Source organism: Ixodes scapularis, unplaced genomic scaffold (assembly GCF_016920785.2).
Source record: "Ixodes scapularis isolate PalLabHiFi unplaced genomic scaffold, ASM1692078v2 PGA_scaffold4__175_contigs__length_147842914, whole genome shotgun sequence".
NCBI lineage: Eukaryota > Metazoa > Arthropoda > Arachnida > Ixodida > Ixodidae > Ixodes > Ixodes scapularis.
Window position 1 is genome coordinate 12,643,868 of NW_024609879.1, and position 13,206 is coordinate 12,657,073.

General features: G+C 45.9%; 1 protein-coding gene across 1 annotated transcript; it reads left to right on the forward strand.

Annotated features, from left to right (window-relative positions):
* Positions 1-1,693: 1,693 nt before the first annotated feature.
* LOC121837712 lies at positions 1,694-4,216 on the forward strand. The gene is made up of 4 exons (XM_042293501.1): positions 1,694-1,740; positions 2,971-3,132; positions 3,667-3,829; positions 3,912-4,216. Exons 2-4 carry the CDS (start codon positions 2,980-2,982, stop codon positions 3,926-3,928), a joined length of 333 nt encoding a protein of 110 aa, XP_042149435.1. The 5' UTR covers positions 1,694-1,740; positions 2,971-2,979; the 3' UTR covers positions 3,929-4,216.
* Positions 4,217-13,206: the final 8,990 nt, after the last annotated feature.

Here is a 13,206-nt window from a genome sequence, read left to right on the forward strand (position 1 = left end):
CGCCGTTTAAGGCAGGAGTCGACTTTGTCCGGTCTGATCTTGAAAAACAAGTTTGGTTCGGTTAATTTTGTAGCAGAAAGCCCGTGCTTTCCTGTTTCTGGGGTCATTTTCTCAGTTCAAAATATGATGCGAAGTCCTTCCCATAAAAATGCATGGGTGCCCGCTAGGACTCTTCGAAATGGTTAAATTAACTGAGGTCATTATACTCTGTTGCCACTCTAGAATAGCAGAAGGCCCTCCCACAAAGCCCTTCACTCTTTTTAATAAGCAAACACTAGAGAGGAGAGCCGAGAGGACACCGCCAATCATGGCGAGCAAAGGGAATTGTGGGAGGGGCTTGTGCTATTCAAAAGTTGCAACTGACTATAACAAAAGTTTACAGTACTATGAAAACAAAAAGACCAAGTACGCACAGAAATTCGCAGGAAGTGTAGCAGGGACAGAATAGAAAAAACTGCAGCTGCAATATTTACCCTTTAAATTTCCCTCAACAGCACAGCAGAGATGAGATGCTGGTCGTCAGTGCCTGGAGGGCCACCCCCTTGTACTGGTAGCACATGTAGTCTGAAACGAACAACAAACAAAAAATTAAATGCATGGACAATCCGCACATGCTGTTATTTCGCTTCATTGGCCGCTTCAGAGAAAGCAAGCATGCACGCCGTTGTCCAACCATGTCAACTGCTAGCCGAAACTTTCTGCCACCAGGATTAAGATATTGCTTGCGCTATAAAAAAAAACATTTACACACTACCCAGCTGGCACGCTGAAAGTTCAAACATTGAAGAAACTACAACATAAAACTTCAATGCAAGAGCTACACCTGGTGGACAATACACAAAAGTATGTTCAGTGTAAACCTTGGTGCACCGCAAGGCTGATTTACCTCAGCCAGTTTGGAACATCTGCAGTTCCATTCTTTTCAAGATATTATGCCTCAAAATATGTGACAAATTAATTGGGTTAAAAGTTTTTAATCGACACTCGGCCCAAATATTTAGGAAGTATACTAGTGGGTTAATTTCTAACTTACCATAATTATTTTCGGCATCCTGAAGGCGACGCTTCAGGGTCCAGTTTTCATATTGGATTTACCTCGCCCACACAGCTGCAACCACACTGAAATGTTTGCAAAGTTTCAGGCAGGGTAATTAAACGTCCGCAGTTTCTCTCAAACACCACTGTCACAACTTTTTTTTTGTCATTTTGGTTTGTTTAAGGGTGGTTGGGGGGAGGGTCAATTACAATCCTCACACATGTTTACCTGGGCGTCAAAGGCTTGAGCTCGGATGAGACTATACTCCTTTTCATACTTAAGGTGCAACGCTGTCAAAGCTACACTCTAAAACCGGTCTCTCATAAAAAACGCTGTCCCTCTGATTTTAGAGGGGACAACAATGCTTTCAGGGGGACAGCTCTTTCTAAGAGGGAAATTGAAAAATAAAATAGCAACATCTAGAGGGACACCAACATATTAAGAGAGACCAAGGAAACCCTTTCGTTGGTCCCTCTGAACAGGAAAGACCGACAGAAAGATTCACGTGTCTCCCTTCATATTAAGAGGGGACTGGTCCCTCTTAACTGGACCAATGTAGTTCGGTCAGGAGGAGAGGGGCAGGCGCACTAATCCACGGCAAAGAGTTCGGATGGTGCTGAGGCTTCGCGCCAATTCAAGGAGAGCTGGAAACGGTCGTTGGCGGAGAGCCGCAAGCGTCATGCTGCTCGTTTGACTTCCTTCGGGTGAGTAATCCTGTCATATTGACGCTTTTGTTTTGGGTGCATTGCGGGTGGGAATAACGAGCCATCAATATTTTCACGCTGGCTGTGAGATGCACGAGCTTTGCATGTAAAGTGAGAGTGTTCAGCTGTAGTCCGCGGACGCGAACGCTTCCTGGATCTGCTCGTTCAGCTAAGGACAGAGCGTCGCTAATCGTTTGCCCTGCCGTGAGCCGCAGGGCTGTCTTCCGTACAAAACACTTTTAGCGGGCTAGGGTGTCCCATTGGTACGCGTATGTCCTAGGCTGGTGATATCAGACCATTTTCTGTCCAACGCTTTTGTCTACTTTTTAATATTGAACGCGCGTTCGTTCTTCTCCCAGCTCGAGCTGCTAGCTTTGGCACTGCTACGCCGGCATTTTATTACCGACAATTTCCTTTTATTTTATCCGTGAGCGTACACTGTCGGCACCGGGTACTACAAAGGACGGCATCGCCCTCCCTAAGGCAAAGCCAACATAAAGGCACCCTAGCTGGGGCTGTCAGTGTTTGGAAGCTTGGCTCGCCGATTTGTTTCTCGGTGTGCACTCTAAATGCTTGAGGTTGACCGCCCGAGAGCGTTGATTGACGGAAACAATGTTGGCGATTTTGCGTTTGTTTGCCTTCAGAATTCATTACAGCAATTTACACTGCAATGTTATGTTGTAGACATCGTTAGCGTTGCAGTGATTATGAACTTTTTCTCAAGTGGGAGGCGAGCAAAAACCCATGATGTGTGTGTATGTATGTGAAAATGGGGGGGGGGGGGGGTAGGTGGACAAACTTCTAATTCAAATCCCACAAAAAAAAAAGGAAAAGGTTTTTTCTTTCGCGCGTTCGAGTTGCGTCGGCGTCGCGGCGTCTGCGGAAAGATGGGAAGGGTTGAGAGGTGGCCCGGGAGTACATTTTGTTTTATATATTTCTTTGGCGTACTCTTTTGTTCGTTATATTTTGACGGTCGCGCCGGCAAAGCTACCGTTTTTTTGTTGTTTTTTTTTTCGGCGTTGACCATGCTTTTGTTTTTGGAGGTTTTATTCATGATGTCTATTATGCTCTTTGTTTCCTGTAGCTGGTTGAATATTTTTTTTTTCTGTGTGGTACATCTGCGAAAAATATATAAACATAACTTTTTTTTTGTTTTTTTTTTTCTTAGGCGCTTTAGGGCTAGGTTGACTATGGGCGTTAAATGACTGACCGTTAAAAATCTTCTTTCAGAGTGAGGCAATGGCAACGAACGTTGGCATGAAGGAAATCAGACGGGGGTTCTGCTCAGATTGCTCGTGTAAAGAGCTCTACCAGGACCCCTGCACGGTGGAACGCACCACCCTGAGTGCTGAGCTTACTGCGGCCACCCGCACACGGCCCACAACGAACTCGGTAATTATGAACTTTTTGTATTCTGGTATGTGGGTAGGCACTATTCACGTTCTGTTGGCATATGCGTTGCTTCTGAAAAAAAAGAATAAATGAATGGCTTGCGCCGAAATGTCTACAGAAATATAATTTTTTATTTGATTATGTTGCTTTCTAAAACATGCTTACATCTCTTCTGCAGCTTCGAGCCGCAAATACAATCCATGCTTTCCAAAGCACACGGGGCTTCTAATGTTCATCTACTACTAAATGCGTTTTCGTTTTGTCTTGCTAATACAAAAACGATTCTCGTAAATTACCTAAAACAGCAGTCTATTCTCGTACCAAATATTAATAGTAGCAGAAGTTACGTCATAAGCTAATGTCACTCGCTTTTTTATCGTATACAGATTGGGTTCCGAATCTTTGAGCTGTTTTCACTTTATTTTCGCATTTGTTTCCTACCGACTGCTTGAAAACAGGTGAAAGCGCTTCATTACCTTCATTCTAATTCCCACTCCCTGTATCTAAAGGAAAACAATATGATCTTTCATTCAGCTAAAGGTGGATGCACAGCTTCGGTTCCATAACACGATCGTCGCCATGCTGGGAAAACTGGAGGAGGTAAAAGGCGCCTTTTGCGGAGACAACCCGACAACATTCTTGAACGTTAAGACCATTCTCCGGTCTCGATTGGCCAGGAGTTCTCTCATCACCTATGGTATGTGAAAAAGCGAATGCAAAAATAGAAATGGAAGTTTGACGCTGACGCATTTTTTTTTTTTAACAATTGCTGCTTGCAGGACGATTTTACCCCTGACGAAGAAGTTCCAGGACCCAAGACTTTCTTCGGTTCGGAGAAACGGATCGTTTGTGGGAACGGGTCAGTGACACTCTCCGCTAGCACGACTATGGAGGGGGCACTAGTCATGTGCTTATGGGTGTATTAAATAACAAGGCTCTCCTACCCTATGGCACATGGACAAACCCTTGGACTCCTCTAAGGTCTGCTCGTTGAAAATAAAGTGTTTCGATTCAGTTTATGTCAGACAAGCTCAGACAATTGCTCATGGCCGTTCAAAAACGACATAAATTCTGAGCTTCTACTGATGGCAAGAGACACCGAATAATTTGTTTTTAATGCTATGAAGTAGGTAACTACGCTCTAAAAAAAGCACAGGAATCTACTTTCCGGAACAGCACTTGGAAAGTCAATCACCTTAACTCACGGAAGCTGCTCAGCGAATCACGATGCCGAAACATTAGATTAAACCACAAAACCCAGTCTGAGTTGTGACATTAAGCAATGCAAAACGTCACGCTTGTTGTGCTTAGTGTCGCAATTCATTTTTTTGTATAATATCATATGTTTCGGCATCTACATTCGCTGAGCTGCCTCCGAGAGTTATGCCGATTTTCTTTCCATGTGTTGTGCGGGAAAAAAATGTATACTTATTTTTTTTTATGTTACCTGCTAAAAAAAAAAAAAAAAATTCAACACGATTGTTATGTTTTTGTTTATGATAGGCAAAAGGAGTCACTTCGCAGCACGGAATTTTTTGTGCGATAGTTTCCGAGAAACGCCGATTTCTGGCGTCGTTCTAACGTCTTTTTTATCCGTAAAAGCTACCAGAACATCGGTATAAAATTACTATTTTGATAAAGACATTTCAAAATATTTTCTTGTGTCATGGCAAATAAAACACGTTTTTACTCTTAAAGATTGTCATTGTTTTATTTCAATTGTGTTACGCAGCACAGAATAACTTTGGTTAAACAATATCAGCGAAAGTGCGAGAACTGTATCACTGCAGTGCAGCATATCACCCGACAGTCCAAACACGAAGGAGCAGAAATTCTACGATACAATAAGAGAGATAACCTAAAGCCGGGGTCACGCTGCTTATACATCATACAAAATACATTCTGCAGACATGTTCCGATACGAGTCACCGCGACATCCGTGCTTTGTATGCCACATGACAAAGCAACCTCTTGATTTGGTTGCCTCGTGGCGTACGAGGCACGGATGTCGCGGCGACTCGTTCCGGAACATGTCTGCAGAATATATTTTGTACGATGTATAAGCAGCGTGACCCCGACTTAAGGGGGACTATACCCCTGCATATTAAGCGGGCCACCGTCCCTCCGAATTTAAGGGGGAAAATATCTCAAAAATGTCCCTCTTACAAAGTGGGACTGACCTCGAATTTAAGGGAGACGCCTTACCGCTTACTTTAAGAGGGGTGGTGTCTCACTTAATTAAGTGGGGGCATCCCCGTGTAATATTAAGAGGCCTGTCGCCCCCCTTAAATTTAAGTGGGAAAAAATCGAAGAAATGTCCCTCTTACTAAGTGGGACCGGGCTTAGAGTGTACTGGCGCGAGCGTGGGGCTTGATCTTGTTGATCATTTGCACGCCTTCTCGCGGAAGCAAAACCGTAGATGAAGCCACGCACTCGCGCCAGTAGCTTTCACAGCGTTGCACGCTAAGTATGAAACAGAGTATAATGCCGGCAGAGCATCAAACCAATGGGAAGAGGAAGACAAGCGTTTCAGGTTGACCAACCACGAACCTGTGACAACCGCATAGGTCATTCAACACACGTCTTATACCACTTAAACACTGTGTCGAACTGCATTTTGAAGTCAGTCCCAATTCCAACGGTGTATAAACAGGGGCATTCATTTCGTGGCATGCCTTGAAATTAATCGAAGTGACGCAAGCTGAGAACACACTGCTGCTGCTTCATTTGGGAATAACTGCGGCCCTAGGCTTGATCACATCACAATTGCAAAATGAAAGAGAAAAAAAAAGGGCGAAAAGAACAACTGCCATATCAAAAGTTCTAACCGACAAATGTAAACCCAGTTCAATTCTAGAAAGCCAGGAAATCGAAGTTAGTCCTAACAGTACAATTTAGTCCACTTCCGTAACTTCAAAACAAAAGATGGATATCCTCTTCAATCATTTTGACTGAAAAGGAATATTGTCTCTGCATGAACCGAATTCCAAGGAAGTCTAACTTCGGAAATGTAACGAAGTATTATCAATGTAATCAATTTATAGTTGAAAGGCATCAGTACACTACCAGACCAATAAGACATTTCCTAAAGCAACGGACTGAAAGTAGCATTAGGAATTCAATACGTGCTCTGTTGACATGGGCTACACTTTTTCGGACCATACACAGAATGAGTGGCAACTTTTCATTACGCTACACATAGATCCAAACATTAGGACAGATAAAGCAAACCGAACTAGTTAAAAAAAAATAAAAAAAAAACATTCTAGCTTAACGAGAAAATAGGGAGTTTTAGAATATCGGGCGCTACTTTACCGCGCGTTACGGACGGCAAAATAGCGAGGATTGCGGCGAAGAGTTTTAGAATAGCGTTTCTCTGAAGGGGACCCTCCAAACGCAAGCATCTCGCGCTTAAAACGCCACCAAGATGTCGCGACAGCTTTTATTTGAAAGTTAGAACGTTTTATCTTGAAAATTAAACAAGCTTTTTGTCCAGAGTAACATTTTTATAGTTTTTTTACACTGAATGCCGCATGTTTTGTTTTTGTCGCTGCCAAGCTGCTCTGTTGTACTTACGAAGCCCAGACGATCCACTACCCAGGCATGCTTACATGTCTGCCGCGATCGTAAGTACACGCGCCTCGATAGCTTTGCGCCTCGATAGCTTTAAGCTGTGAATCCAGCGAACCGTGGCGTTTTCAATACGCTTCGACCATACCGACCGCGGTCGCCGAGTGCGACTCACGCAGTTCCCGAGCGGGCGACGGCGTCGAAGACGCGATCAACAGAGATGTCGTGGGCGCCGCCTTTTGCGGTACCCACGCTATTATCGAGAAATAACGGGCCCCAAAGCTCGAGTCCAATGCTTGTTTTGGGTCTACGCATGCACAGCAGCCACGAAATTATTCTAAAACTCCATAATGTTCACTTCTCGTTCAACGCGTACAATGCAAACAAAGAAGTATGCTTACCAACTGCGTTGAGTTGCTCGTTCTGTCGCGTCGTCGGCCTTCCGCGCTCTTCTTGAACATAATCATCACAAGAGAAAACTTCACAGATAGATAAACTTGATTAAATTAGCACATTTCCGTGTTTAAAGGCATTTCCATCCCGCGACACACACACCGGTCGCAAAACTGGCGAAACCATGCCGGGAAAAGAAAAAAAATAAAGAACTGGTGTCGCTACCGATGGGGCGTCGAAGACGCGATCCTTAAAATATGAAACCGAACCAGTAAAAGTTACAATACTGAAACCGAAACTGACCAAATCGCGATTGAGGGGCGCCGTAAATAGATATGTTCACATGATGCATCTTGTTGGCGAATCTTGTGTCGCGAAACTAGGTTTCGGGAAACAGATTCCCCGTCTGAACGCAACCGAAAAAGTGGCGCGCCTTCGAAAAAAGTGGCGCGTGTTTCTCGCTTCTGGAGCAATTTTTCGCTGAAACCTCACCGACGCCCGTCAATCTCCCGAAGGAGAAACGCGGACGCTGCCAATGGCCGCTCGACTTCGCTATGACGTCTGACCTTCGAGGAGGAGCGAGCTTTTGGAGGAGTCTGATTTTTGGCCAATTCTGTATCCGAGCCGAAGCCGAAAGAAAACAAAACAAACATGTCGAGTGACAAGCTCTTATGCGACAAGCGGCGAAGCGGTGCATACGGGCGACGAGTCTTGGTCCTACTCGGTTGCGGCACGGTGCAGATTGCTCAACAGTCGCGGCGGGTGCAAGCACTGTATATAAACATGATGACTGGGGATAACGTTCTTTATTAGCGGTGCAAAAATGTCCGAAATGCTTCGAGATCATCTCGCGGTTTTTCCCGGGTTTGGCAGGACTAGTAAACCCGTTGAGCTGAATCTGACGAAATTCATTGAGTGGCATTAATAAAACAGGCTGTCTCTTCACACTGTGCGTACTTCATATCATTTTGATGCGAGACGCTTAATATTCCCGGTGCAGACAAGGTTTGGCGAAATTCTCGTGAGTCAATACGTCACAGGTTTCGCGCGTCAAACTCCACGTGTGAACAGGCCGATTTCGCGAAATCTTGGTTTCGCTAAACTGTGGCGCGTTGAAGACATACATCGTTTGAATAAGCCTTTAAAAGTGAAATAGAGTGAATACAGTTATTATTTTAAGCACAGGAAATAAATCTGTAGATCAGAACTAGCACCGACGCGCTATTTGCTTCGGGTGCAATGCAGTAGGGAGTAGATTTATTGATTTTTTTTTTGATAACACTCATTTCAATGTGTAATGAGTAAACACAAAAGAATCGCTATTGATTGGGTAACGATAAACCTCACTTGAATTTGTAATGAGTAAACTCAAAAGAATTGATATTGATTGGGTAACGATAAACCTCACTTGAATTTGTAATGAGTAAATTCAAAAGAATAGATATGGAGTGGGTAATGATAAAACTCATTTAACGATGAGTTTCTTATGAGTTTCATTTGACTCTATAAAAACACATTAGAAGCTCAATTGAAACTCATTGTTCATTTTTGTAAGGGTCGCCAGTTTTTGGTATCTATATTTTGTTCAGTGTAAGTATATAGTGTTAGACATACTTCACCCCATCCCTGTTTTTCGTGTGGTACTTCTGCGTATCACGATCTGGAATGTCCACCTAGACGTTGAAGAGAAGAATGAAGTAGTCGAATACACAAGAGTTATACGTTCAGCGCGTGTGCTTGTCTTGCTGAGTATCTGGTGTGTGATTGTTTCCTTGCACTGTCACCGTAGAATATGCAAAAATGAATAATGACATTGGCATATTTGCCGTGCCAAAGCCTGTCACAATTTTTCCGAACTCTAATCTCCACGAGAATACAATACCATTGTTTCTGTTGTAGTGGCACGGCAGAGTCTATACTTGTTTTGCTCCAGTCTTTGTAAGTGGGACGCTGTAATCCGATTATACTCAATTATGGTATACTAGATAGCACTATATTTGCAGAGATAGTCTTCGATTTTTGTAGTTCTGTAGCAAGAAGGATATTCTCATTTGCTAACAAATCGTATATTTACATTATTTACAAAAGAGTCAAAATCTGAAGATCGTGGAGCGTGGACTGCGTAGCCCTTCGCCTTGTCATCTCGAGCCCCCGCGTGCAAGTGATGGTGTTTTTCTCGAGCTGGTGTTCTTCGTCTTCTTTACTCGCTGTAGCGTGCCGCTACAGGTACTCCCCCCTAGCGAGGAGGTGGAGGAGACGAGCGATCTGGTGCTCCTTTGAAGTGTACACGTCGTACTTGGGTTGGAGTTGTGTGTGCTTGGGGTTGCTCGAGATGAGCTGGTTTTATCCTGTCGAGTGAAATTGTATCTTCACGTCCTTTCACGAGCACGGTGAAATACTTGTCGCCGTGTTTTAGAACTTCAAATGGTCCTTCATATGGGTTCTGCAGCGGTCGCTTCACGGCGTCTGTGCGTATGAACACGTGGGTGCAGCGTGACAGTTCCGGGCTGAGGAACAACTTGCGAGAGTTCCGCTGTCGTGTGGGCACAGGTCGTAGTTTCTCCAATGAGGAACGTAGACGGCTCGCGTAGTCCTCTGCTGTGGTGGTTTCGGTGTTGGTGGTAGGTGTTAGAAACTCACCAGGAATGCGTAGTGGCGTGCCGTACACCATTTCTGCTGTACTGCATCCCAGGTCACTTTTTAGGGACGTGCGTCTTCCAAGCATGACGAGTGGTAGAGTTTCCATCCAAGGCGCGGCTGTACCTTTCGTCTTCAAACTGGCCTTTAGCTGTCTGTGAAACCGTTCCACCATTCCGTTGGAGATTGGGTGATAGGAAGTAGTGTGAATATGCTTTGTACCTAGGATCCGCGAGAGGTTCTGGAACAGTGTAGACTCAAATTGTCTCCCTCGGTCTGTTGTGATGGTGGTTGGTGTTCCAAAACGGCTGACCCACATGCTGACGAAGGCCCGTGCTACGGCTTCTGCTGCTATCGATTTGATCGGTGTTGCTTCAGGCCACCTCGTGAAGCGGTCGATGCAGGTCAAAATGTACCGGCAATCGTCGGCTGGCGGGAGTGGTCCCACTATGTCGAGGTGGATGTTGCTGAAACGACCATCGGGAGGTGAAAACTTGCCGAGCGGTGTAGTCGTGTGCCGACCCACTTTCGCGCGCTGGCATTGCACGCACGTGCGTGTCCAATTGCGGATGTCGGCGTTGATCTTAGGCCAGATGAATCGAGCAGTTATGAGATGTTGTGTGGCTCGAATTCCTGGGTGGGAAAGTGAGTGGATTGCTTCAAAAATAGGCTTCCGGAACTTCTCGGGGACATATGGTCTTGGTTGTCCTGTCGACACATCGCAGACCACTGTTGCTTTGCATTCCGGAATCTTTATGTCTTGTAGGTTCAGTGACGTTGTTTCCCGCAAATGTGGTAGTATTGTATCCGTGCTCTGCGCTGCTGCTAGTTCTTCGTAGCCGACAGCGTTCTGTTCGGTAGAGCAGGTGTTCACACCAATTCGAGAGAGTGCGTCTGCTACGGAGTTGTCTTTGCCTGGTACAAAGCGGATGTCTGTCGTGAACTCCATGACGTAAGCCATTTGCCGTATCTCTCTTGGCGTGTGCGTTTCACTGCTAGATGTTAAAGCATACGTCAGCGGCTTGTGATCAGTCATCACAAAAAATGTTTGTCCCTCGAGGTAGTAGCGGAAGTGTCTGATGGCAAGGTAGACTCCGAGTAGTTCCCTTCCGAAAGTGCTGTAGCGGCACTCAGTGGTTGACAGCAGACTTGTACCGTACGCATTACAAGTAATCAAATTACTTGTAATCGATTACTTTTTGAAGTAATATTGTAATCAGTTGATTACTTTTATTAGGCAGTAATCACAAGAGTAATCTGATTACTTTTTGAAGTAATAAAATTACTTGTAACCGTTACAATGTGTACGGGACCCCCCCCCCCCCCCCCCTCCTGCTGAAGGTACCTACTCGCAGCCCGTAGGAGAACCAGAACCGAAGAATGCCTAAAGCGGATGCAAAATATAACAAGGGCAGTTGAAATACTTCCGCATTTCCCCTACGTGGTCTTTCTGGCAAGCAATGTCTCGAGTTGAGAAGTGGTCGGGGCGATCTCTTCCGCTAATGGATACTACACATGATCCGTTTCGAATCCTGGAGCTGCTGCTCTTTTGTATAGCATGCGAGCTCATCCACATGTGAATAATAAAATGAGCGACGCAAACTTTGAGCGACAACCCTTGCTCAAGCTTAACGAGATCTAGAACCCCCTCCGCGCCCCTCCCCCCCCCCCCCCCCCCCCCCCCACACACACACACACTGGCGAACGCCCAGATGATTAAACGTCTTTAAACGAATTCTATGCCTGTGTCCGCATTGTGAAGGTGCAACGACCACGAAGAGGGAGCCAGTTTTTCTTCTTCAATACTTGTGCAAACGTGAAATATAGGTTGGAAGTAGTTCATTGTTATGAGCGCTAAAGATGTGTCTTCACACAATAAAGTAATCGGAAAAGTAACGATTACTCCTTTAAGTAATGTCCAATTACTTTTGCCGTCGAGTAATCAAGTAATCTAATCGAATACTTTTTAGCCAAGAGTAATAGCAATTGTAATCGATTACTTTTTTTAAGTAACGTGTACAAGACTGGTTGACAGCTTCTTCGAGAAGAATGCCAATGGTTTCCATGTTCCGTTGATGTTCTGCTGGAGGACAGCTCCGACGGTGGAGTTAGAGGCGTCTACCATGACTGATGTTGGCGCTCCAGCTTTTGGATGGGTCAGCAGTGTAGCTTTTGCAAGTTCCTCCTTGATGGCGGAAAACGCTGCGTCAGCAGTTGGTGTCCAAGTCAGAACGGCGTTGTTGCTTGGTTTTCCTTGCAAAAGGTCATGCAGGGGCTGGAGGATCGTAGCACACTGAGGAACAAAGCGCCTGTAGAAGTTCACGAGCCCGAGAAACTCGCGGAGTTTCTTTGTTGTAGGAGGTTGCGGGAACTCGCGGATGGCTTCTACTCGCTGTGGCAGCGGCCGTATGCCGTGACTGTCGACGCGATGGCCCAGGAAATCCAGGCCCTTGACGCCGAATGTGCACTTTGCACGGTTGACGATCAATCCATAGTTTTCAAGGCGAGAGAAGAGCTGACGTAGGTGGTCTACGTGGTCTTTCGGCTTGTCGCTGAAAATGAGGATGTCGTCCATGTATGCGAAAGTAAAGGTCAGGCCGCGTAGGACTTGGTCGATGAACCTTTGGAAGGTCTGGGCCGCATTGCGGAGACCAAACGGCATCCGCAAGTACTCGAACATGCCGAATGGGGTTATTATGGCGGTCTTCGGAACGTCGGCCGGTTCTACAGGCATTTGGTGGTACGCTTTCACGAGGTCCACCTTACTGAAGATAGTTGCTCCATGCAAGGCGCCGGTGAAATCCTGTATGTGGGGAATTGGATAGCGATCGGGGACCGTGCTCTGGTTGAGGGTTCTGTAATCTCCGCATGGACGCCAGTCGCCGGTCTTCTTTGGGGCCATGTGGAGGGCCGATGACCAGGAGCTCGAAGAAAGCCGGACGTAGCCAAGCTCGAGCATGTGCTCAAATTCTTGCTTCGCTATCCGCTGGCGATCTGGAGCTAGGCGTCTAGGTCGAGCAAACACCGGAGGTCCCTTCGTCTCGATATGGTGGATCACGGTGTGTTTCACCGGTAGGTCTCTTGAAGTTGGACGAAACACGTCGGGGAATTCGTCGATGATGTCCGTCCATTGGGAGGTGGGCTCCACTTGGGGGAGGCTGGGCGCCTTTTGGACTCCCATCGCAGATATTCCCTGCACGGTGAGACGAGTCTCAATGTCGTGAAGCAGTCTTCGCTTTACATCCACCATGAGCGCAAAATGCCGGAGGACGTCGGCTCCTATGATGGGTTGAAGAACGTCGGCGATTAAGAAAACCCACCGAAACGTCCGTCTGAGGCCGATGTCGAGAGTGATTGACTTTTGTCCGTACGTCTTAATTGGTGAACCATTCACTGCATGTAGTGGCGGGGTGTCTTGTCGATGCCGTCGATCTTCCAGCGTAGGCGGAACGACGCAAATCTCGGCTCCCCTGT